The sequence below is a fragment of the Myodes glareolus genome, chromosome 7, assembly GCF_982192425.1.
Source record: "Myodes glareolus chromosome 7, mMyoGla1.1, whole genome shotgun sequence".
NCBI classification, from domain to species: Eukaryota; Metazoa; Chordata; class Mammalia; order Rodentia; family Cricetidae; genus Myodes; species Myodes glareolus.
The window spans coordinates 28,283,779-28,307,201 of record NC_142032.1 but is presented as its reverse complement, the minus strand read 5'-3'; the positions used below and the strand labels follow the sequence as shown (position 1 = coordinate 28,307,201).

Below are 23,423 nucleotides of genomic sequence, written 5' to 3'. Positions count from 1 at the left end.
TCTGTCTCTAACTTTACAATCCAGCCCACCTAACTTGTCTGATTACAGAGCAGTCATAGTTTGTTACTGGATAGAGATTTTGAATGAGAAGTCCAAGCATTTATTTTCCTTCTTTGTGTTTTATTCAAGACGCACATACATCTTAAAGGGAAACACACACTGGGGACTCCGGAAAGAAGGAACTGAGGAATTAGTTACTGAGACCCTAGCTCAGTAGACAGATAGTAAAGAGCAGTGTTCAGCATCAGCATGGACCAGTTGCTGGTGTTAGTTTTAAGTATTGTCTCGTCTTCTCTAGCAAGTTTCCCAAATGGAGTAGGCAGTTCTCTTTGGCAGAGGTTCCTATTTAAGAGTCACAGTAGGCAGCAATGCTACTTTGCTGGTAATTGTTTCCGGAGAAAAATGTGCTTTTGTTTACGGATCGCCCACATTCATTAGGCTAGTAGTAGCACGTAACAAGCACAATAAGGAATATTCATCCTGTGTCTCATGGAAAGTGAACTGCGGTCGGTCTGTGGGCTCATTGGCGTATTTGCGATGTGCAGGAAGAAAACACACGCATTTGAGAGTTGTTCCAGAAGGCAGCTGTGTATGAGTACTGGCTCTTTATAAACTTTCTTATAAAACGATTTGCATATGAAATGTACGTATCAGTTTACCCTCCTTCTAATCAATATCTACTTCCCAGTGTTTTTTGTTAATGAGCTATGAAAAGTGAACCACCTGATAGTTTTGAAATTTGTGCTTTAGTTGCTTGCCGAGATTCAGGGCTGAAGGACGAGACTCAAGCTTTGTTTTCTATCATGTTTCTGTTTTCTCTGTCTTAGATTTAGTGGTTGAAGGCCTGCGGGGTGTGGTTTTATCAAGAGACCTTTGCCATAAATTTCTGCTGCTGGCTGAATCAAACACAGTAAGAGGAATAGAAACCTGTGGAATCCTCTGTGGCAAACTGGTACGGTCTTGTTTTATCTCTCAGTGGGTCACTTTCAGTCCTGAGAGCAGGGTGGAAGCACGTCGGGGAGGGGCTGTAAGTATTCCAAAAGTAACCTTAAACACACACGCTTCCTTAAACAGCGGTTATTGTTCATGAACTCAGCATTATAAAAAAAAAATGAACACTAAAGTTTTAGAAACACCATCAAACACTAGAAACAGAACATTTATAAAAATGGTAGATTACAAGTCAAGATGTAAGGAACCATGCTCAATGGGAAGGGAGGCCCTGAGGCTGGAGAGAGCAGTGCTGTAGAAGGATTAGAAGGCCAGTGGGCCCAGAGATGACACACCTCACAGCCCAGCCAGGACCTCCCCATCTTTACCTTAAGACCCTTTCTTTCCCACACCCGCACCTTTTTTTCCCCAAGAAGAGCCCAATGTGTTTCTTCTTTCTTTTTACTTAATTGTAAGAGCCATCTTTTTTAATTTTGGAAAACACCCTTAGAGAAAAATCCTAACTTTTTTATAATTACATATAACTGATTAAAAAAAGCAAGACAGCAATCCCTACAACTCATAGGACTGCCTTTGAGTAACACCACACATTTGCCAACTTAGTCTTTGTCCCTCCACAGAAACTGGCCTTGCTATGTGGAGACATTTTCCTTTGTAGGTCTAGTATGCCAATGCATTATTTATTAGCTAATAACTCCGTTCCCCATTGCTCTCCTTGATGCTAATTCCGTCTGTATTTTCTACCACAGAAATGGGTTTCAAGCCCCAAACAGCGGATGCCCGAATCTTTCAGTAGAGTCAACTTTTCTGTTTGTTTTTGAATTGTGATAGTGTCGTAGTACAAGTGGTGAGGTCTGCTGGCCGATATTGAAGCATTCCACATCCTCTTCAGAGACTTGTTACTGTTCTTGAATGGTTGTTTTCCAGACACATAATGAATTCACTATTACCCATGTGATCGTGCCAAAGCAGTCTGCAGGCCCAGACTACTGTGACATGGAGAACGTAGAGGAATTATTCAGTGTTCAAGATCAACATGGACTCCTCACGCTGGGATGGATTCATGTACGTCTGGCCTTTTGGGTTTTGGTTTTTGTGTGTGTGTGTGTGTGGTGTGTTGTTTTCTTCAAACAGGAATTTAGCTGAGTTTAAATAGTTTTTCGTCTTTATATTTTCCCGGAGGTAATAAGTATCCCGATTTAAAACAGTTTTTTCAGTGTTGGGCTGTGTATGAGTCTGTCACATCTGGATTTGAAAGGGGTAGCCTATACTTTTCTGTTTCTCCAGAGCTAAGAAAGGTAAGACATGACAGGAGGCCTTTCTCTGCTGGGTTCAGATAATCTCAGAGAAATGGCCGAGTCTAGACTGTGTGGTGGTCTCCTATCTCTGACTATGGATCTAAATAGTTTATAAACCTTCTTTTGACAACACTACAGTTGTAATGCGGAACAGCGGGCTGTGTTCCCGGCACCCTGCCGCCCGACTAGTTTGCACTCAAAATAATTACACGGAAACTGTATTCATTTAAACACTGCCTGGTCCATTATATCTAGCCTCTTATTGGCTAACTCTCACATATTAGTTTAACCCATCTCCATTAATGTGTACTGCCACTTGACTGTGGCTTACCGGCATGAGTCTAACCAGCATCTGTCTTGGAGAGGAGAGCCATGGCATCTGGTTGACTCTGCTTTCTTTCTCCCAGCATTCTGTTCAGTCTACTCAACCTATCTAAATTCTGCCCTATCAAAAAACCAAGGTAGTTTCTTTATTTGGCCAATGAAAGCAACACATAGAAAGAAGACCCTCCTACACCACACTACTTTTAAACAATGCATGTGGGGCTGAAGAGATGGCTCAGGGGTTAAGAACATAGGCTGTTTTTCCAGAGGACCTGAGTTCAATTCCCAGCAACCACATGGTGGCTCACAACCATCTACAATGAGATCTGACATCACTTCTGGCCTGCGGGCATACATGCAGACAGAACACTGTATACATAATAAATAAATCTTTAAAAAATGCATGTGTGTACCAAAGGGAGTCCACACATTCAGTGTCCTGCTCCACAGAGCAGAAGTGTGTACATAAAATGACTGGGGATTGAACAACTAGGGTCAGAATATTGGATTCTGACATCCATTGGGCCACTGTAGGTATGAAACTGGATTTATACATCAAGTAGACATGAGTTTAACAAATATCAGCTCCACTGAGAGCTCATGGAGAAACATTGACAAGTGACTGTAACAGCATCTTCATCGTCCACAAAGTGAGAGCCATAATAATTGACTTCCTATGATACTGAATGTTAAATGAAATAATGCCTGCAAGAGACCTAAAGAATGAGCAGGGATTGGTTTGCATTTTATTTATTTGTACAAAAATGCTGGGGAGGAGCCATGTGGACTTACACACACACCTGCCAAGTGTTATTACAATATAGTTTAGGAGGGTGGAGGAAACATCACTCCGCTCGGCCCTCTGTCTTCTTAGTCAAGACTACTAGCTCCTTATTTTCAAGTTCTCTTGCTGACAGGGAGGCTAATGAGTTTCTCTCACTGATTTGATGTGAGTGGCAAAGAAGCTGGCATATGAAAGCCCTTTGAAAAAGTATAAACCGTGCCTTGAATGTAGAAGTTTATTTGAAAAGAAAAACTTGCTACTCATTTATTTGGTTTGTTTAATAATAAATAATACACTTTACTACTGAATGGAAATTGCTGGGCTTTTAGTTGTTGCTGTTTTGGTTTTTTCAAGACAGGGTTTCCCCTGTGTAACAGTCCTAGCTGTCCTGGAACTAGCTCTTGTAGACCAGGCTGGCCTCGAACTCACAGGGATTCACCTGCCTCTGCCTCTGCCTCTGCCTCTGCTTCCCAAGTGCTGAGATTAAAAGCATACACCACCACTGCCTGGCCGGAGATTGCTGTTTTAAAGTCTTTATTTAGCCTAACAGAATGTGTCTAGAATACATTTTAAAGCAAAATAAACTATAGCACAGAGACCTGGGAAGATAGGCCAGTTGGTATAAGTACTTGCCATCAAAAATGAGGACCTGAGTTCAGAACCACAGTACCTACCTAACGAGCAGGGTGCTGCCACATGAGTCTAGAGTCCCAGAACTGAGGTTAGAGACAGGCAGATCGTTGGTGATTGCCAGGTAGCCAGCCAACCTAGCCAAGTTAGTGAGCTCCAGGTTCAATGGGAAAAACTGGACCACCCCCTCCCAGATAAGGTGGAGAGCCATAGAGAAATACACCTAATATTATCCTTTGGCTAACACATGCACGTACACACATAAACATGTACGGACACCACTATATCATACACACATGCATTTATGCACATATGCAAGTCATAGTAAGGAAATTACAGCAAACTAAAAGTGGTAGTTTTTAAAATTGCCTATGTAGGCCAGTCAGTGTTCATCTTGATGAACAATTCCCAAACCAGAATCAAAGGTTTTCCAAAGATGTGTTGTGTCTGCTGTGTAGGCTATAGTGAATTTAAGTTGTTTCAATAGTGGATTTGTCATCACTCTAGACTTCTAAGATCTAGATTTTCCTGAGTCAAGCTGTTAGTTACATCTCTATAGCTCGATGAAGTGCTTGCTTTCACAGTACATGATAACAGCAGTCAATCCAGGCTAGATCTATACAAACTCATCATCAGGAAGAAAGTTGGAACGGATCTGGCAGACCTGGAGTTGAATTTTAAATGTCTCTAGCTTGACTGGCTCTTTGGAGTATCTAGAAGATACTACGCTGTTTATCGCAATTGTCTCCTTGTCTATAGAACAGGGGTAATAACAACACAAACCTTCGTGAGAACTCTATGTCATAATTCATGGAAAGCGATTCATTTTCGGCCCAGCACTTCATTCTTTGGTAATAAATGGCATTTGCTGCTGCTGTCACCACCACCGTCATCATTTTCCTTTGCAATGGGAGTACCATGCTCCCATGGGAGAGATGTCCTCCTGAGCATGGAACCGGTTCTTTGAGGCAGAAATGAAGGGCTCAGGTGTTTACATGGGTACATTCAGCCTGAAGTCAATTGATGGCCATAGTAACTTTTCTATGTTACAACTTGCTTGCTGTTTCCACAGCACACTGGTCCCATAGAACACGTCTTCCATTCTGCCATGATATAGAAAGCTCTGGTTTTCTCAGAGAAGGTATTCCCTAGCAGAGGAGCAGTGTCAAGCCCTCTCACTCATTCCTCTACTAAATCTTTGCATTTGAACAATGAGCCTACCTGGTGCGTGACTCCACGGAAGGGTGGGTGTTTAGCACAGACAGGATTTTGTTCATAGTCTCCTTTCTCTTTGTGCATTTTCAATGGATAAGTAGAGTCTCAAACACCTTCAGCAACTTGGAGATCCCTCCTCTTCCTGTTTATGAGGATGAAGAGCCATAGACAATGTCATTTATGTGCTATATTTAATTCTGTCAGAATGCAAAAGTGACCAAGACTCCAGGTTTCTGATTCCTGTGGCCATGCTGCTTCATTTTCCTTAGTCTGGAGATCCTTGTATATAGGCTGAGATAGTCAGATTATTGCCTCATTAGATTAATGGAGGATCTATTCTAGTAAACAAGGCCGTCTCCGCCTTTCCCACAACGAAAGTACATACACTCATAGGAATTTTGTCTCTAAGGCATAGTTATTCCAAACAAATAAACAATAGCATGGCAGAAATGGAGGGATTCTATCAGCCCCACCTAATTCACCTTTATGCATTATTACTAGTAGTAGTGTGTGACGTGTACAAGTGTAGGCGTGCAGGTGGCAGGGCACACATGTGGAAGTCAGAGGACCTATTTCAGGGAGACAGTTCTCTCCCACCGTGAGTCCCAGGAGTCGGATCCAAGTCATCAATCAGGCATGCTTGGCAAACGCTGTTATCCACTAGCCGTCTCACCGACCCGCAACAAAGCATGCTTTTCACATGCTCCATGAAAATCGCAGGGCAAGGTTTAAGTGCAGCCTGGGCTTCCCTCACGAGACTCTTCCTTCCCATTTGCAGACGCACCCCACGCAAACTGCGTTCCTGTCCAGTGTGGATCTTCACACTCACTGCTCCTATCAGCTGATGTTGCCTGAGGCGGTTGCCATTGTGTGCTCCCCAAAGCATAAGGAGTAAGTGTGGCGAGAGGGCTTCCGAGTCCACCATGCTGCGGTGCTTGGATATGAGGCTCTTCAGCAGGAGACGGGCTGTGGCTAGTTCCTGTACACCTGTAGCTCCACGATCTGTTATTGTTGTTGTCTTAAGTCTTCGCAAAAGTGAGCCTGCTGGTCCCCCTTCTGCGAGTGTGATAACGCGTCATGGGCTCGCCACCCCAGTTGCCTTTGAAATCATGTTTCTACTGTTCTGTTTTCTATGAAAGAAATTGACCGGTCTTCCCCAGTAACCTCCAAAGCTTTCCTAGTTTGGGAATACAAATGTTATTGTGTAACACAAAGCATTCTCATCTGGGAAAGAATGATTTTATTCTTGAGCCAGATGTGAGTGGCCATGGCCCAGGAACATGGATTCAAGTTGCCCTGAGAAATATACTCCGCCACAGAAGTGATTGCATTCAGTTCTGTTGTTTACAGAACAAAGCTAGTTACAAATCAAGACATACACCAAACACATTGGCAGAAACAGCAGGTAGGATGGGTCTAGCAAAGCAGGCAGGCAACTGTGCTGTCGGGATCAGAGGTTGTCTGAGGACATTTATAACTTCTCGATGAGTAAAAGGCCTGCGAAGAATATCTTCCAAAACTGTGATCGTCGTCAGCACAAAGGTGCGCAGGAAAGAGTTTTGAAGGAGACTGAAAATAGCTCTAGATTACCTGCCACTTGTCCAAAGCGTTCTAACCCTCCACACCAAGGAGTCCAGTCAACTGGCCTTGTATTGCAGATCTGTTAACACGGAAATGACTTTTCATTTTCTGGGGTTCAGTTTACAAGTAGTTATAATCATAAGAATAAGACAGACATTGTTTGAAGCCTGTCTCTACCTGCAAGATGTTGGATTCTTGAGCACAGGGACCCAGTTTCTTCATCCTTCATCTTTGATGAAGGACACTAGAGAGTGTCTATGATGTGTTTCTCACAGTGCCCAACACTGCCACCTACCTGCCTGATCACTGACATAGAACTATCTGCTAGGGTGGAGAACATGTGTATGACCTTTCCCATGGGGTCTCAGCAGTTCCCTTTTGGTCCCTTTGGGTTCCTGTAGGTACTTGGAGATCAGTATATCTAACAGTAGTCATGCTGTGGCTAATTGTGACAGTCACCAGGGATTCCTGCTTGGTGATTTCTTCCCCCATCCCATGTGAGGAATGAGCATGTTTGCATCTTCCCAGATGGTTTTTAACTTTGTGCCTCTTTCCCCCCTCATGTTTAGCACGGGCATTTTCAGGCTCACCAATGCCGGCATGCTTGAGGTCTCTACTTGTAAAAAGAAGGGCTTTCATCCTCACACCAAGGACCCCAGGCTGTTCAGTGTGAGTAGACATCCTGGAGGATTGTTCTTGTTGTTGTTGTTGTTGTTGTTGTTGTTGTTGAGACAGGGTTCGTCTGTGTAGCCTTGAAACTCCCTGTACAGACCGGGCTGCCCTCAAACTCAGAAAGATCCCCCTGCCTCTGCCTCCCGAGAGCTGTGGTGAAGATGTGCACCACAATGTCTGGCTCAGCAGCAGGGATTATTCTCCCAGATGTTCAGTGTGAATAGACAACGTGGATTATTCTCCCAGATGTTCAGTGTGAGTAGACAACGTGGATTATTCTCCCAGATGTTCAGTGTGAGTAGACAACATGGATTATTCTCCCAGATGTTCAGTGTGAATAGACAACATGGATTATTCTCCCAGATGTTCAGTGTGAATAGACAACATGGATTATTCTCCCAGATGTTCAGTGTGAATAGACAACATGGATTATTCTCACAGATGTTTATCTTAGGTTTACCCGACCCCAATTCAGCAACATTTATAAAATTCAGAGAAAAATAAGTAAGGAACTCGATATACCTTTCCTAAAGAAAACCACATATTAAACATTATTATGTAACATTGTTTTTGTTTTCTTTTCTAGATATGCAACCATGTATTAGTAAAAGACATCAAAACAACAGTGTTGGACTTGAGGTGACGTGCTCCAGATGCACAACCATCTGCGCCAGATACCTGCCATGGATGTGTGTGACTGATGAATTTCTTATGATGTTTCCAGGAGTGACTGATATTTTATATTTATATATTTTAGACCAAAACTTTGATATTTATTGTTCTTGCATATTTTGAAGTTTCCTTTTTGGGTTGCTGTGTCTCAAAGGAGGTCACATGCTGTTCAATCTATACCCATTAATGTACCCAAATAATATCCTCAGAAAATAAATTGTGCTGCAAATAACAATATACCTATTTGTAAAAATTTATTTAGGTTTTATTTTTATATGTATGAATGTTTTGCCCACATGTATATATGTGTACCATGTACATGCTTGGTGCCAACAAAGGTCAGAGCAGGGCTTTGGATCCACTGGGACTTGAGTCAGTTGGTTGGAAGCCACCATGTGGGTGCTAAGAATTGAGTCCAGGGTTCCTTGCAAGACCAAGGAGTATTCTTAATGGAGCCAACACTCCAGTCCCAATATGTCTGGTATATTTTTTTAAAAGTCATTGACTTCCCATGGTGACAGGAAAGGAACTGTTGAAGTGGGCAGCTCACCCTGAAGCAGCTACGTGTCAGGGACACTTGGTGATAACACTTATCTGCACACAGTCGTCAAGAAAAAAATAGTGGTGACGTGTAAAAAATAACGAGTGACGTGGCTGGTCCTTCTTCCTTTTAGTGTAAATACAGCCACTGCGTTTTCTTACAGAGGCAGAGATTGGTCAAAGGAAGAGGGAAACATGATCCAGGTGCATTATGAAGCTTTTAAAGAAGATTCTCAGGGTTTCACAAAGTATGTTCTTTTTAAAAACAAACTCAAAAATTACACTTTCCTAAATACGTATGGTTTGATGTGCATTAAAATCAAATAATATACAAGGCTTGATGCAAATTAAAAGTCACACATGCATATTCATGCATAAGTGTAAGGTTTAAAGCAAAATATATCATTTTAGTAAAGCAGCATTGCTTGTCGAATTTTAAATGCCTGTAAAAATTGTTTTTGTTTTCACTTATCAAGTTGCCATTATATGTATAAAGTAATATAATCGCTCAACCAGTCATGAGGTCAGTGTAGATTTTTCATATTGGCCCTAATATATATTATTATATGTAATATATGCATGTCCTATGCACTCTCAAATGCATCCTGTTTACATCATTTAAGGGGGCTTCCTCTTGTCGAAGTGATTTTTATCCATTGCCTGGGAACAAGCCATTCTAATGTGTCATATCCTTTCTTGACCACTAGAGGGAGCCACTCCATATAAATGCGTCCCATCTAGCAGAAGCCATTCACAGTGTTGATGATAGGCCAGTGCTAGAAGTTCAGGGTAGCACATGTCTGATTTATTAAAAAACACGAGTAACAAGTCAAAGCTTTGGGTAGGAATGATTTAGAAAGGAACCAAAGGCGCAGATCCACAAAACATTCACAGTCGTGTGCTAGAGACAGAGCAGGGAGGTGGCTTAGAAGCATTTGCGGTGCACAATGGAGGGACCAGCTTCGTCGTATTCCTGTTTGCTGATCCACATCTGCTGGAAGGTAGATAGAGACGCCAGGATGGAGCCGCCGATCCAGACAGAGTACTTACGTTCTGGAGGGGCAATGATCTGTCAGGATAAGAAAAGGAGAGGTCAGTGCCTGGAGCAAGCTGACCCTTCCAACTGGGGTAGAGTGATTCCCTGGTGAGCTCCTTGATTTTTGTTTGTTTCTTTTGTTTTTATGCAATCTATGCCAAACCTAATTTTTTTTTTATCCTTTCATCGGGTAAATGCAAACTGGCCTTAGATCATGTGGGGTCTCCACATAAAAGCCCTGACTAGTCTCCAGGGGAGGCCCTGGGGGCTGGGCCTAAGAGCTCGGCAGGGCCTGCACTTACTGTAGAAGTCCTGGTGTTGTGTGCAGGGACATTGCAAATGTTCCAGAACTTTCGTGCAGGTGTTCTTCACCTGATTAAATTGACCACTCTTTTCTGAAATCCCTACCAGATACACCAATTCGGAGAGGGCTCCAAGTCCCCCTTTGGAGTGTTTCCTGCAGGGGCTGGCTTTATTCAGGGTATCAGGCCAGGGTGTGATGGGCCACAGCAACTCAAACCCAGAGCTGAGCAGCACCAAGCTGAGCTCAGGTCTTAGCTGCTTGGCCAGCAGCAGGTGCACTGGTGAACGAAGTGTCCTGAAATGCTTGCTGGGCGAGCGTTTTCTTTCTGTTCGCCCACAAGCTCTGCTTCAACATCCATTTGTTTTTTCTCTCATTCACTGAGCTCTCACTGTCGCCCCCGTGCTAGATATTTAACAGGTATTAGCTTGTTTGATTCCTATATCGATTCTGAAGGTTAGGTATCCAGTGATTCTCATGTTACATACAAAGAAATAGGCTCAGGGGACTGCCGGTAACAGCCACAAGTGGCTAGGTCAGTATCAGGTTCACTTTTAAGACTGGTCCCCACAGGAGTTTTGTTTTGAAGCTATTCATTTTCTTTTCCATGGGGAGGGGATTTGGTGATAACTTAAGAGTTCCAGGAAGTTACGCAGATGGTACAGGGACTTCCTGACGTTACTCAGGCTCATTCCGTGAACTCGTCGTGTTGGTGTCCCCAATTATATTGTCTCTCGGTGCTCTCTGCCCATACGAGGCCCCCAAGTTTCACATCTGTTTCCATTTTAAGGTTAGAGAATTGAGGCTTGTCTCAAGTCCTGTTGCATACAGCCTGCCTATTCTCAAACTCCAACTAAGTAGTTTCTGCAGCATGCTCAGCCGCTCAGACAGCTGTCCGAGAGTGGGGGGATTCTAGCTGGTCAGACAGATATCTAAGGAGCCCAAGCCCCCAGGAAGCAGTGGTTCCACTCTCACCATGCTGTCCTCTAGAGAAACTCTCTCAGAGCCTGTTTTAAATAAGTCTACATCACTCCCAGCTCAGCCTCATCACCCTTGGAAACAACAGAGAACTTGTTAGACTGCCTCACAAGCTGGAGGCTGCTCTAGAACTGTTCCGCCCCCTGCCTCCCGAGTCAGAGGGTCTTAGTGTGGTACCTTGATCTTCATGGTGCTGGGTGCGAGAGCCGTGATCTCCTTCTGCATCCGGTCAGCAATGCCCGGGTACATGGTGGTGCCCCCTGAGAGGACGTTGTTAGCATAGAGGTCCTTCCTGATGTCGATGTCACACTTCATGATGCTGTTATAGGTGGTTTCATGGATGCCAGCCGACTCCATCCCTGGAAAAGAGACACAGGTCGTGGTCCTTGGGTTCTGAGAAAAACTTGGGTTGATCAAGGAAATCCAGGTCGGCACAACTGACTAATCTTCTCTTGGGTGAAGCTGCAGGCCTCAGGAACTAGAAACTACCATCCAAGAGATCAAGGACCTTGTAATGCTTCATGCCCAACTGCCTCCTCCAAAGAGGAGGCTCAGCTGCAGCACTTCATGGGTGAGGTTACAACATGCTAACACCAGTGTCTCTGCAGGGATTGCTATACATGGCTTGAACAAGGGGTTAGGCCTTCAGGTGTTCCGTAAAAGGGAGGGCCAGAGCCATTGATTAGAACAGCCCCATCCCTCCCTGACTGTTATTTTATTTTGCGCCTCCAACACCCAAGATTGAATGGTGAATGGTGGAATCATTCAATCGGAAAAGTATCTCTCCTACTTAGATAAAGTTTCTGCTTTTGTTTTGTCTTTTGCTTCTTTTTTTCTTTTTAACACTGGTCTTTCTAGGTGTCTTTTAACTGGTCTGGAACTTGCTATAGAACAGGCTGGCCTCAAACCCATAGAGATCCACTTGCCTTTTCCTCTCTAGTACTGGGATTAAAGGCACGTCCTTCTATGCCCAGCTACCAAGATGCTTTTTATGGTAATCTTTGTATAAAGATGTTTTGAGGAGAGAGGGCTGATTGTCTTGTTGACTTATGATGCAGGCTTTTTTGTAATAAACCTCTAGGTGGCCCCCTCTTCCTTCTTAGCACTGTCATCTAGGTCTTTTGTAATTAATTAATTATTCTTTACTGACAGTTGTGAACTGTTGAAGGCTTGAAGCACCAGGATGAGGGTGCTATCCAAGTCTGCTATAAACCTCCCAGCTACCCTAGTAGGAGGAAACTGAGTCTCAGAGAGGTTAAGTGACATTCTCAAAATCCTGAAAATAGAGCCAAGTCTCAAGCACCTGGCCCCCAGCCTCCAAAAAGGATGCCTCTGTAAAACCCTCTGGTGACTGTGCCTTGCCCGTATGGAATAGGTGCCCTCTAGTTGTTCTGCCCCACCCCTAGCATTCCCAAACTCAGAGCCCCAACCAGTCCTGTGCTCCACTACATCCTAAACAGAGATACCGTTTATCTTTTACATTGCATGTGGAGAGCATGTTTGGGGGAACCATGACTTAAGAGAGGTTTCCGAGGCCATCAAGTGCTTTCTTGGCTCCCTGTGGTCTTCTCATTTTGGAAATATGGCACTTTCCTTCCTGTAGGACTGCTTCTGTTTCTGAAGCCCTGATTCATTTCTAGCTGCAAATGGGTACTGGTAGCCAGGGCTGGCTGGGTACAGTACAGGGAGGCTCCACCCACCCAGTGCCTACCGATGAAAGATGGCTGGAAGAGGGTCTCCGGGCAACGGAAGCGTTCATTCCCAATGGTGATGACTTGCCCATCAGGCAGTTCGTAGCTCTTCTCCAGGGAAGAGGAGGAGGCGGCAGTGGCCATCTCGTTTTCAAAGTCCAGAGCTACATAGCACAACTTCTCCTTGATGTCACGGACAATCTCACGCTCAGCTGTCAAACACATGCAAACACCGTACGCATTAGGGTTTGCGCGGGGGCTAAAGCCTACCCACCCCATGCCACTCTTTGCTGGACCAGCTCCTCAGAAGACTCAAGGTTCCCAGAATGCCTCAACGATCTTTGCTTCCCTGCCCAGTTCTATAATGGCTCGACCTCTGACACATTCTTTACTTTTGAAAATGAAGCGGATGGTAGGTAGCTCAGGCCGGCTCCAGTTCCCATGGGGCATACAGAGAGAAACATGGAAAAGGAGGCTGCCGACTCCTCAGGATCCAGTGCCTTAAGCTTCCAAGGCCCCAATTCCACCTGTTTCCTGGGAGTCTTTGGGTGGTGTTTTGGGGGACCAGAATAGAATGAATTCAACATCATATTGGAAAAGAAGATTATAATGTCTGTCAGGGTTCAAACACGGAGCCTAGAATTGGTTGCAAGTAGTCCAGAAACCTAAAATTTGGACAGGTCCCAATTTGTAATGATTCAGGCAACTAGAGAGACGTGGTCACTTAGAGCGTACTAGGGGTTCTAGCTGGCCCAGCTCTGGCCTCTTGTCAAGGGAGTGTGTGGCACCAGCTTTTGTACAACACACACACACACTCACTGCCTGCTAGGTCTGTGCTAAAAATAGCTAATAATTATTGAGCGCTGACTATGGGCAGAGCATTCTACAGGCATTGCAGAATTTCGTATTCTTAGCAGTCCCAGGAGGCAGAATCTCTGACTCAGCCCATTTTACAGATGTGAGGACTACAGCTTAGCAAGGCTGATTAGTGTTCAAGGTCACCACGTGACTAGAGGGTAAGAGTCGGGGACTCAGTTCCTGTTAGGTGTCTCCAAAGATCGCCAGCCACACCTCTCTATCTTTATATCCTTTCTTTTCTATTTATTAATGCAGAAATTAAAAAATTTCCAAGTAGCCCTAGTTCAGGGGTGGGGTGCTGGGCTAGCAGACGTAAGATCCTGGATTTGATCTCTAGCAGCATATACAAAGACATGCTCACCCCGACTTCCCCTCTACACCCCTGTCTATAGCCTCTCTCAGAGAAACTGTAATAACTTTGCAATCACAAGGCAAGAAAAGCTGTGCTTTGCTCTGTGCGTTGGAGACAGGCTTTCCTGTTAGTTGAGTCACTAACTCACCAACTCTTTCAGTAGTTTTTTTTTAAAAAAATTTTACTTATTAATGTTATTATTATTACGTGTATATGGCTGTGTGTGCACATGTGCATTCAGGCACACATGTGTGGACGGCAGAAGGTAACTTGCTGACCATTTCTCTCCTTTCCTTGTGGCTCCAGGAATTGTCCTTAGGTTGTCACGATGGCACAACAAACGGTCTTACCAGTTGAGCCATCTCTCTAGCTCCATGACCCCTTTTGAGTGACAGCTCTTGTTCCACTAAGTGACCGTGAGCCGCATGCTGCCCCCTACCCTCTCCCCTTGACGTCCCCCGGGCCTCACCAGTAGTCACGAAGGAATAGCCACGTTCAGTCAGGATCTTCATGAGGTAGTCGGTGAGATCTCGGCCAGCCAAGTCCAGACGCATGATGGCATGGGGCAGAGCATAGCCCTCGTAGATGGGGACGTTGTGGGTAACACCGTCTCCAGAGTCCAGCACAATACCTAGGGGATCATTGACCTTGCTGTAAGTCACCGCCGCAGCTGGTGTGCAGTTACTTGCTGTTCTAGTATACAGAAGACCGTGAGGAGCAGTAATTCCTTAGCCTCTTATATGAGAGGAAGAAAGAACATGTGTGATGGGAGAGGTAAGATTAGAGAGTGCTTAGGGGAGATGGGAAGAGGAAGAACGAAGCCCCTGAACATGTCTTTCTAAAGAAGTGGGGGTCCAGGGCTGATTTTGAAAAGTGCAAAGTGGTTTGTTTCATGTTGTTTTGTTTTTAGAACAGGGACCATCTCTGTCTGTGCTTATTGACTTCTCATCCATCACAACCTGGAGCTTGTAACCATCAAATCTCACCTTTTCTGGTGGATTCGCTGGACTAAGGCTCCCATTCCCCTGGCTACCTACCAGTTGTACGTCCAGAGGCGTAGAGGGACAGCACAGCCTGAATAGCCACATACATGGCAGGAACATTGAAGGTCTCAAACATAATCTGCAAAGGAATCCAAACAGGTAAGTAGATGGTGCCGTCAGTCTTACAAAGAGCATGTCAGGGCATACCCCCCTTGCCTGATACGGACCCTCCAGACACATAAGACCGAAGGAAGGAAGGCCAAGGCAGAGCTGGTCCCACAAGTAAGAAAAATGAAGGTGGCAATAGACAGTACCATCACTGGTGATCGGATGGGAAAGGAAAGGAGCCAGCAGCATGAACACAAGGCCTGGCATGGTGGGGAGTGACTACCTGTGGGCTCTAGTCTTGGTCCTGAATTAGATGTGACAGGATTCACTAAGTGCTCGCTCTTCCCTTATTTCTCAAACGTAAAGGGAGGAGGGTTGTGGAGTAAGTGAGCGCTGGGAGAGACTCTAAGATGTTTTTATGCAACGGTGGGTCAATGCCAGCCCTGGAAATGAGGTCCCATGGATAGAATAGGAGATGCCATGATCTTGGCTACAGATAAATGCAACTCATTAGTCCATGAGGTTCGGGGTCAAAATTAAAATCAGAACTCCCTAGGCGCCTCCTGCATCAGAAGAAGTCCTCAACCTCCATGTTAGTAACACTCTCTAGTGCATGAACCTGAAGGAATGTCCAATGTTCTCAGAAACCCATAGTTTTCAGTCTTTTCTGTGCCTCAACACAATTCACGGGTTGGTAACTTTCCTAGAACTACCACGTCTTGACAGGTAGTGTGATTCTCAGAGCAGCTGATGTCCTGGTGTGCACACCAAGTGCTCTTACAAGAAGGGAGGCCCTGGGCTGTATGAGCTTATGATTTCTCAGCAGGAAAAGCCATGGGTCAACTCCAGGCCCTGCTGCTCCTAACATCGTGATATTAGGACAATCACTCAGTACACCTCTGGCCTTAATTTCATCATTGGAGTTATTGGGATGAAAGCTCCTGCTTCACAACGTTAGGGGTCAGAGCGCGTGTGAAATACCCCCGTGCTTGGCCAGGGCCTGGGTGGAACGGACATTAGATGCTCTCATTTTACAGAGCATCCACACCAGAACTCTCCAGAGCTAGTTCCCTGGGCGGTCTCTTGCTGTAGGGTCTCAAGTGTCACACAGACAATACGACAGTAACCGCCACTACCTGTTGGATGTTTATCATGCCATCCACAGTGATACTCACATATTTTTGCATCATTAGTCTGCATATCCATCCCTTGAGAAATAATTAATATTCCCAACAAATAAAGAAGCTGGGGCTCTCAGAAATGACATGACTTTCAGTGACAGATTCAGTTCCTACTATATTATACTGCGTTTTGAAATGGCTTTTCAGAAGATTCTAACCCTAAATATGTTCCCTTCTTAATTAAATCTTTAAACTTTTTTTTCTTGCCCTTTGAGGGAAAATGGTCTAGATTTTGTGTAGTAAGGATGTAAGCACTGTCCTGACCCCTGACCTTTGGGGTCTCTGGGTGGTTAGTCAGGTGGGGAACTGCCAGCTGGGGCCTTGGATCTGCCATGCTGTATTCTTACTCCAGTTAGCCTTATCCCCAATCCAACAGTGTTGCACTCCGGAACAAATATTTACCTGGGTCATTTTCTCCCGGTTGGCCTTGGGGTTCAGTGGTGCCTCCGTCAGCAGGGTGGGGTGCTCTTCAGGGGCCACACGAAGTTCATTATAGAAGGAGTGGTGCCAGATCTAGAGAGGAGGGGCAGGAGAAAGAGTTGGGTGCTGTTGTGGGGCACTGAAGGGCCTTCCTGGAAAGGGACCAGAATGTGCAGAACAAAACTAACATCAGGTGAAATTCGCAAGGCCTCATCTATCTGTGAAGACTCGGAGGCCCGGAGGGTATGAACCGAATGCACAAGGCTGCACAGTTATTAAGTGACTACGCAAAACCAGGTGTGTGTGTGTGTGTGTGTGTGTGTGTGTGTGTGTGTGTGTGTGACAGGATGGTGTCGTGGTCAAGGACATAGGCTCTGTAGTCAAGGGAAGATTCAGACCACAGCTGGGCCACTTCCTGTTTATGTGAACCAGCAACTTTCCAGCTCCACTGTAACTGATTTAGAATGATAAAGAAAAGGGCAAATGACTGTAGCGACAAATGAAGGAGGCCCCCCTGAAAACCCAATTGCCATCTTTAATACTTTTGGAGACCGTTCTTGACCGTGTGTGTGTGTGTGTGTGTGTGTGTGTGTGTGTGTATAGTTGTGTGTAGGTGTGTGCAGGTGTGTGCAAGTGGGGAAAAGGGCTTCACCTTTCTTTCCCTCAGCATCTTCACCCTCCAGGGGCAGGTAAAGCAGCCTCGGCAGGAACAGTCTAGACTTTCCTTTCAGGGGCAGACAAAAGCCTTAGACATTTCCCCACACCAACCTGTGTGTAGTGTTTTGGTATGAATGTATTTTGGACAAAAGTTCACTGGCTTTGTAGTTAAGCAATGTCTTTAATCCCTGGATGTTAAAAAAGAATGCATTATTATGAAAAGGGCTAAAATAATTCCCCTTTTAAGGAAGGGTTGCTGTCCACCAGCATTGGGAATATAAGATTTACCCAAGGGTAAACAAGCATAGCTGATGACAGTTTGCAGACCAACGAAAGTAAAACCAACTTGAAAGACTTTGTCATGATTCAAGTTTCCTGCTTTTGGTTTTGTGGTTTCCAGCAAAGAAAGGGACTCTGGCTAGTCCGTCCCTTGGAGGGGTGGGGTGGGGTAGGGTGGGGTGGGGGGCGGGGCATAAAAGGAAGAAAGGCCAGGGCTGAGCAAGTTTGGAAAACCATCTTCATAATTCAACAGTACAGTAAAGATCAGTGGGCGACTATTCCTTACTCCCTTCACCTCATTCTACCGAACAGATAATCATTTGAAAATGAAAGGAAAAACAGAGTGTTCAAGAATCTTGGTCTTCTATAACACACCATGGTTAAACAGGTTGTAAAAAGCTCTAATCCTTTCTCACCCCCTTTCTCCAGAGAGAGCTCTGACTTTAAAGGCCAGGAATGCAGAGATTTGGGGTTTGTTTGTTTGTTTTGTTTTTGTTTTCCCGTTCCAATACTCGCTTTCCCAGGTCGTCCCTGCTGCCCTGCTCTTGGCTCCGTGGAGAGAGGCCTGAAGGATCTTTCCACGAGTGACACCGCCACCTGCGTGGTACAAACTGCAATTGCACCTGGTCCACAATCAAGAGCAAAGCTAAGGATGGGCAGCCCTTGCAGAGAAAGACATAATTAGCAAGACATTTTAGCAGCATTATGTGTAGGATTTATTTTTGAATGGTACATGTGAGCATGTGTGGGTGAGTTTATGTGTTTAGGGGGTTTGAAAAGCTAATAAATACAGAAATAAGAAGCACATATTGCAGATCTAATATGTTCTGCTGTATTTTAAAAATTATGTTCCCCTTTTATTGTTCCTTTTGTTTTTAGCTACTAGTGTTTATAAAATGTCTGATAACAATCTTTATAATCCTTGTGTTTGACTTGCTTTCCATTGGCTTTCACAGTGGTCTGGGAGCAAAGGTCTTGCTCAATGTGACACAGAACGAGAACTTTAAAGTATTCATTTAAAAAATTTTTCAGTCACAATTGCACTTAAATAAGTTGAGGGACATTCAGGAATGTACCAAATACACTCTGGTCTTTCTTAATTTTGAAAATTAAGAAAACTACCTAGGGACAATTAACAATAAACTTTCAAGAATGGGCCGCCTAGGGGGTCTTCCCAGAATTCTAGCTTTAGACACCTGCTGCTCTGGGGACGCCTGTCCTCACAGGCCGTCCAAAGAGTGTGGAAGAAAATCAGTTCCACATTAGCGAAGGGCTGCTCCCACCTACAGAAACATCTCCCACCACTTTATAAACACCAATAGCCAAGAAATTCATTTTCAGAATGAAGTACATCAAGATTCTTTTCAATAACTAATAATCCAAGTTAAACAATAGCAAATGGCAGTGCAGCTGAGCAATGCCGGCCAGCTGTCCTCCACAGCAGCCTTATGCGGCAAGCGTATTGTTCCTATTCTCAGGGCACTGGCACCCTGCACCCTGAAGACGCAGCCTGCAGAAAGGTTTCGGTACCTTTTCCATGTCGTCCCAGTTGGTGATGATTCCGTGCTCTATCGGGTACTTCAAGGTCAGGATCCCTCTTTTGCTCTGTGCTTCATCGCCCACGTAGCTGTCTTTCTGTCCCATTCCCACCATCACGCCCTAAAACGGTTCAACACACCACAAGTCAGTGCCCTCCGGAAACGGGCAACTTGACGATTTCTCTGACAGCAAATGAGATACAAAGTTCCACATAGTAACAGTGTTCCCTTTCATCTTAAACCAAACTCTGTGAGGTTGAGTGTTTTAATTTCTTCCCCCGAAGAGGTGATGGTGTCCACAAGGGCAGCTTATATCGATTTCTGCTGCTGCCGCTACTGCAGTGAGAACAATGGTCACAGCGGCTGTATTTCCATAGTGTACATGAGAAAATGAAAGACTTTTAAAACTATTTTATAATTATATATTATTAAATATAACATAAAACAGCTAACTGGCCATTATATATTATACATACATATATATGTATGTGTGTGTGTATATATATATATATATATATATATATATAATATGCCAGATAATCTTTCTGCTTGATATGTGAAGTTGACATCTATTCCTGGGCATCAATCATCACCAGTACAGGGACAGGGCGAGGAGAAGACAGAGAGAGAGAGAGAGAGAGAGAGAGAGAGAGAGAAAGAAAGCCTTATACTCTGGGCAGAAAGCACCTGGCAATCAATGGATACATGTAGACAGACAGATCTGACAACCGTTGGATACGTGTAGAGACAGAGAGATGGAGCCTATAGTCCTGTTCTCTGTATTCAAGGAGAATTTGTCTCACCTGATGCCTGGGACGTCCCACAATGGATGGGAAAACAGCCCTGGGAGCGTCGTCACCAGCGAAGCCAGCTTTGCAGAGCCCAGAGCCATTGTCACACACCAGGGCGGTGCTGTCCTCCTCTTCACACATAGCTGGAGCAGCTTCACGGGGTTCTACAGAGACAGGGAGGAAGCAGCCCTTGCTGTACCAGGGCAATCCCAGAGCTCACCATCACTCCGGCCCTCAGACAGGGTTCTTGGCCCTTTCATGTTATTTTAGCTGGAGGCTCTCCCCAGTTCTCAGCTAACACACTCTTATCTTGAAATGCTTTCACTAGGCTGTAAAGCCTTTGATGAACTCCTACTCTGACTTCCAGGTTAGCAGTACGGGCCCTCAGCACAAGGACTGGCGTGTCACAGGCTCCTCTAACATTCTCAAGCTGGCCAGGGCTCACAAAGAGAGGACAAACTGTGCAGATAGAGTTCCTGAGTGAGAGAGCAGGGTTCCCCAAGGTTTAGCACGTGCTGAAGAACTATCCAGTTTTACTTGTCTATATCAAACCAAACTCACACTTTTTTCTAAATATGCTAATTTTTTTTCCAAAAAGGTAGATTTTTTACAGAAAGGGCAATATTTGTCAATTTGAAAATGTTAAACTATTTACTCATTTTAAATGTTTAAAAGACAGTTCTTTTGGCTCTGACGATTTGCACATTTGGGGAGACATTAAACACGAAACAAAGCTATGTGAGGCGATGCACACCTGCAATCCTAGCACTTGGGAGCTGAGGAAGGTGGATCACACATTTGAGGCCAACAGGAACTGCTCTAATATAGAAACTTGAATTGAAATTTTTCCAAGAGGGTGTTTGCAATTTTAGGAGTTACAGCATTTCTTCCTTAATTAAAGTCATTGTTAAGCTGAAAATTCAACAGTATGCTCACAGCTAATCTTACATATCACTAATAAGCTAGGGAAAGTAGCATAATATGACCACAATAAGATGTGGGGTTTTGTTTGCTTGTTTGCAGAAAGCTTACTTATTCTCACCAAGGTATTTACTGGGGTTCTTTTGAGGTGGAAAGTATTGGGTTTTGTAGAAGTCTATTTTCTTCCCTGAGTTCTGGCCTATCTTCTAAATTTGATTAATTGAGAATATATTCCTTTGGTTTTAAAACAAAATTTTAACTAACTGGCATTTAAGCTTGGGTTTTTGAAAACTTGGAAGGATATTCAGAACTTTGAAAATGGATACCACTGTGGGATTATTGCTATGATCCACAAGCGCTGTTTATCATCTTGTCTTCTTTTCAACACTGCCCTCTCAGGATTAGAATGAAATCTTCAGTGTGAATTCCCCTCATGAGGACAGAAAATAGGACTTGTTCTTGATTTCTTTCGTCTCCTTGCTTTTCCCCTTTCTTTGAGATGATACCTTTTTGGTAGACAATGTAAATGTAAATTTACAAATTTACAGTTTGTAAATACAAGGAGACCCAGGTCGAAGCGCCCTGACTATGAGAGGCAGCCAGCAGCAAGGACCTGCAGGGAGTCTGTGCATATACTAAGCCTGTTTTCCCCACTGAGCTACGGGGCTGCAAATGGGATAAGCCACTTAGAATTAGGAAACTCTTTCTAAATGGGGAAGGATAAATCACCTAAACTTTTTGTTGGATAGAGATGACTTTAATATATTTAGAAAAATAAGTTGCCTACCGCCTCCCCAAAAAATGCAAAAATAAATAAATAAATAAATAAATAAATTCAGGAAAGATGTATTTATGTTTCATTCAAAAATGTGCAGAAAATCTGTCTTAATAAATCCTGAAAGGAGCACTGTCACTAGAAAAGAAGTCTGCGGGTTCCCAGAGAAACTGCTGCAGTGGTTTACAGCTCTTATCTAACCTGAATGAGTAGCTCAGGGCAAAGCGGAGCATTTCCTAATTAGGTAAAACACACAGGCTTCAGCGACTGCTTTTGGAACTGCACCCGGGTCAGGGAGTTCGGTGCAGCACAGTGGAGTGCATCTCGTGCCAAAACTGAATTGTCAGGGAGGGGTGGGGAGGGGAGGAGGCAAGGACGGTACCATTCCCGGCTGGTGGGTCTCAAGAGGCAAACCATATTTAGTCATGAATCACAAAATGGGAGGAAAATCTTATTGAGAAAACTGCATTCCCGGCCCTAGCTACCAAACCCCGAGTTACAGGGGTTCGCCTCTGGTGGCAAGGCTGACTCCACAGAGGCGCTGCTTGCCAGGCCGAGGGACCCTTGGGGCAGAGAAATGCAAAGCGGTCCTCCCCTGGATGAGACACTTCCTCCTTTCTTTGCAGAGAGTACAGAAGCTCTGCTATGTGGCAAATGAGCAATGGCACAGGTCTGAACAGCAAGGACACCAGCACACTCACAAGATACACATTTCCAACAGGCGACGCCACGTTAGAGCCACGGAGACCCAGAAGCAGTGAAGACGTTCAGCAGAAACCAGAGGGCTGGACACCCTAGTTCATTCCTGACAACCACTTCCAGTTACCCCAGTTGACTAAAAATACAGTCTCCACTCTAAATAGGAACCATAGACAAATTCAAGTTTCCAATCCCAGCAGAAATAAACACATAATTTGCCACATTCAGCTAGACTTCACCCCTACAGTAGGCAGCAGTACCTGGACAGTCAATCGGTTCAGCATAAACAGGCTTTTCAGGTGGCATGCATAAACACAATTTCAGTTCACTCCATCAACTTCTCCACTAAATCAAGTTTCATTTTAGCTCAATTCGAATGTAACCTCATGCAAGCCCAAAAGCTACACCCATTTTAATAGTATAAATGTTCATTCAAAACTGCAGAATGTGAGAGTCATCCAGAGTGGCACAGACACTGTCTGGTTACACTGAGCTATAAGAGTCCACGGAATCTCTCAGTCACACCCCTGGGCTGGTGCCACTTACCCTGATAGTGACTGGCTGGGCTTCTCCACTCTGGGTGGGTGGTGTCTGGGGAAGCTGGATGCTGAAGGGTTATATAGCCCCTTAGTCCGATCCCCTCCCACTTGCTTCCCAAACAAGGAGCAGAGACAGGCTGGAGCTGGCCGTTCACTCTAACACAACCATATAGGGACCTCAGCACAAAACTCTCTAATCTGGGTGGCCAGAGGCCTGGGTCTCTTCCACAGCATTCCTCTGCTCTGCTCCTGCGACAGGAGGCAGCTCAGCTGCTCCTGGGGGGGATAAGCATCCTGAGCCCTCAGAACAACTGCTGAATCGCCCAGACAGTGGGTTAGTGTCCTGGGGCAGATGCAGGCATGGTTTGCACATTCCTCAGAAGACGCCAGCCCACTGTCAAGCTGGCCCTCTGGACCATTTGCTAAGGAACTGAGATCAGGAAGGGCCTGCCTCTGACTAGCTGGGAGTTTACAGCAATGCTTTCACAAAAGACACGGCGGACACTCCTAAATATGGAGAGGGAGCGATCATTTTATGGTAGTCACACTATGTTTATACATCGAGGCTGCATGTAGCACTAAGGAAAAGGGGAGGTGAAGATAGGATCTAGACAGGATGAGCCTGCCTGTGTTGCCCAAAGAGGAGCTG

The 23,423-nt window shown here is 44.7% G+C and overlaps 2 protein-coding genes across 5 annotated transcripts in view; one reads left to right on the top strand and one right to left on the bottom strand.

The window, feature by feature from the left end:
- Stambpl1 (STAM binding protein like 1) overlaps window positions 1-8,364 on the top strand; it is a 51,392-nt gene extending 43,028 nt beyond the window's left edge. For all 4 annotated transcript variants that reach the window (XM_048438862.3, XM_048438863.3, XM_048438861.3 and 1 more), the window contains exons 7-11: window positions 828-952; window positions 1,879-2,016; window positions 5,981-6,093; window positions 7,353-7,452; window positions 8,042-8,364. In XM_048438862.3, coding sequence (XP_048294819.1) covers window positions 828-952; window positions 1,879-2,016; window positions 5,981-6,093; window positions 7,353-7,452; window positions 8,042-8,098 — 533 coding nt within the window. In that variant the 3' untranslated portion in view covers window positions 8,099-8,364. The remainder of the gene's footprint in view (window positions 1-827; window positions 953-1,878; window positions 2,017-5,980; window positions 6,094-7,352; window positions 7,453-8,041) is intronic.
- A 1,086-nt stretch (window positions 8,365-9,450) lies between these two features.
- On the bottom strand, window positions 9,451-22,940 carry Acta2 (actin alpha 2, smooth muscle). The gene is made up of 9 exons (XM_048438866.3): window positions 22,782-22,940; window positions 19,853-20,004; window positions 19,042-19,170; window positions 16,558-16,668; window positions 14,921-15,005; window positions 14,353-14,514; window positions 12,694-12,885; window positions 11,160-11,341; window positions 9,451-9,736 (listed from the first exon to the last, which is right to left on the bottom strand). The coding sequence occupies exons 2-9, from the start codon at window positions 19,979-19,981 to the stop codon at window positions 9,593-9,595; spliced, it is 1,134 nt and encodes a 377-aa protein (XP_048294823.1). The 5' UTR covers window positions 19,982-20,004; window positions 22,782-22,940; the 3' UTR covers window positions 9,451-9,592.
- Between the last annotated feature and the right edge of the window lie 483 nt (window positions 22,941-23,423).

Excerpts from the sequence above, each read along its gene's own strand:
- Acta2 (XM_048438866.3), bottom strand. The coding sequence starts at position 19,981 with ATGTGTGAAGAGGAGGACAGCACCGCCCTGGTGTGTGACAATGGCTCT. Across the intron at positions 12,886-14,352 it reads CTATTCCTTCGTGACTACTG|CTGAGCGTGAGATTGTCCGT; the intron begins GTGAGGCCCGGG and ends TGTGTTTGACAG. Across the intron at positions 11,342-12,693 it reads CTTCCAGCCATCTTTCATCG|GGATGGAGTCGGCTGGCATC; the intron begins GTAGGCACTGGG and ends TCTCTTTTCCAG.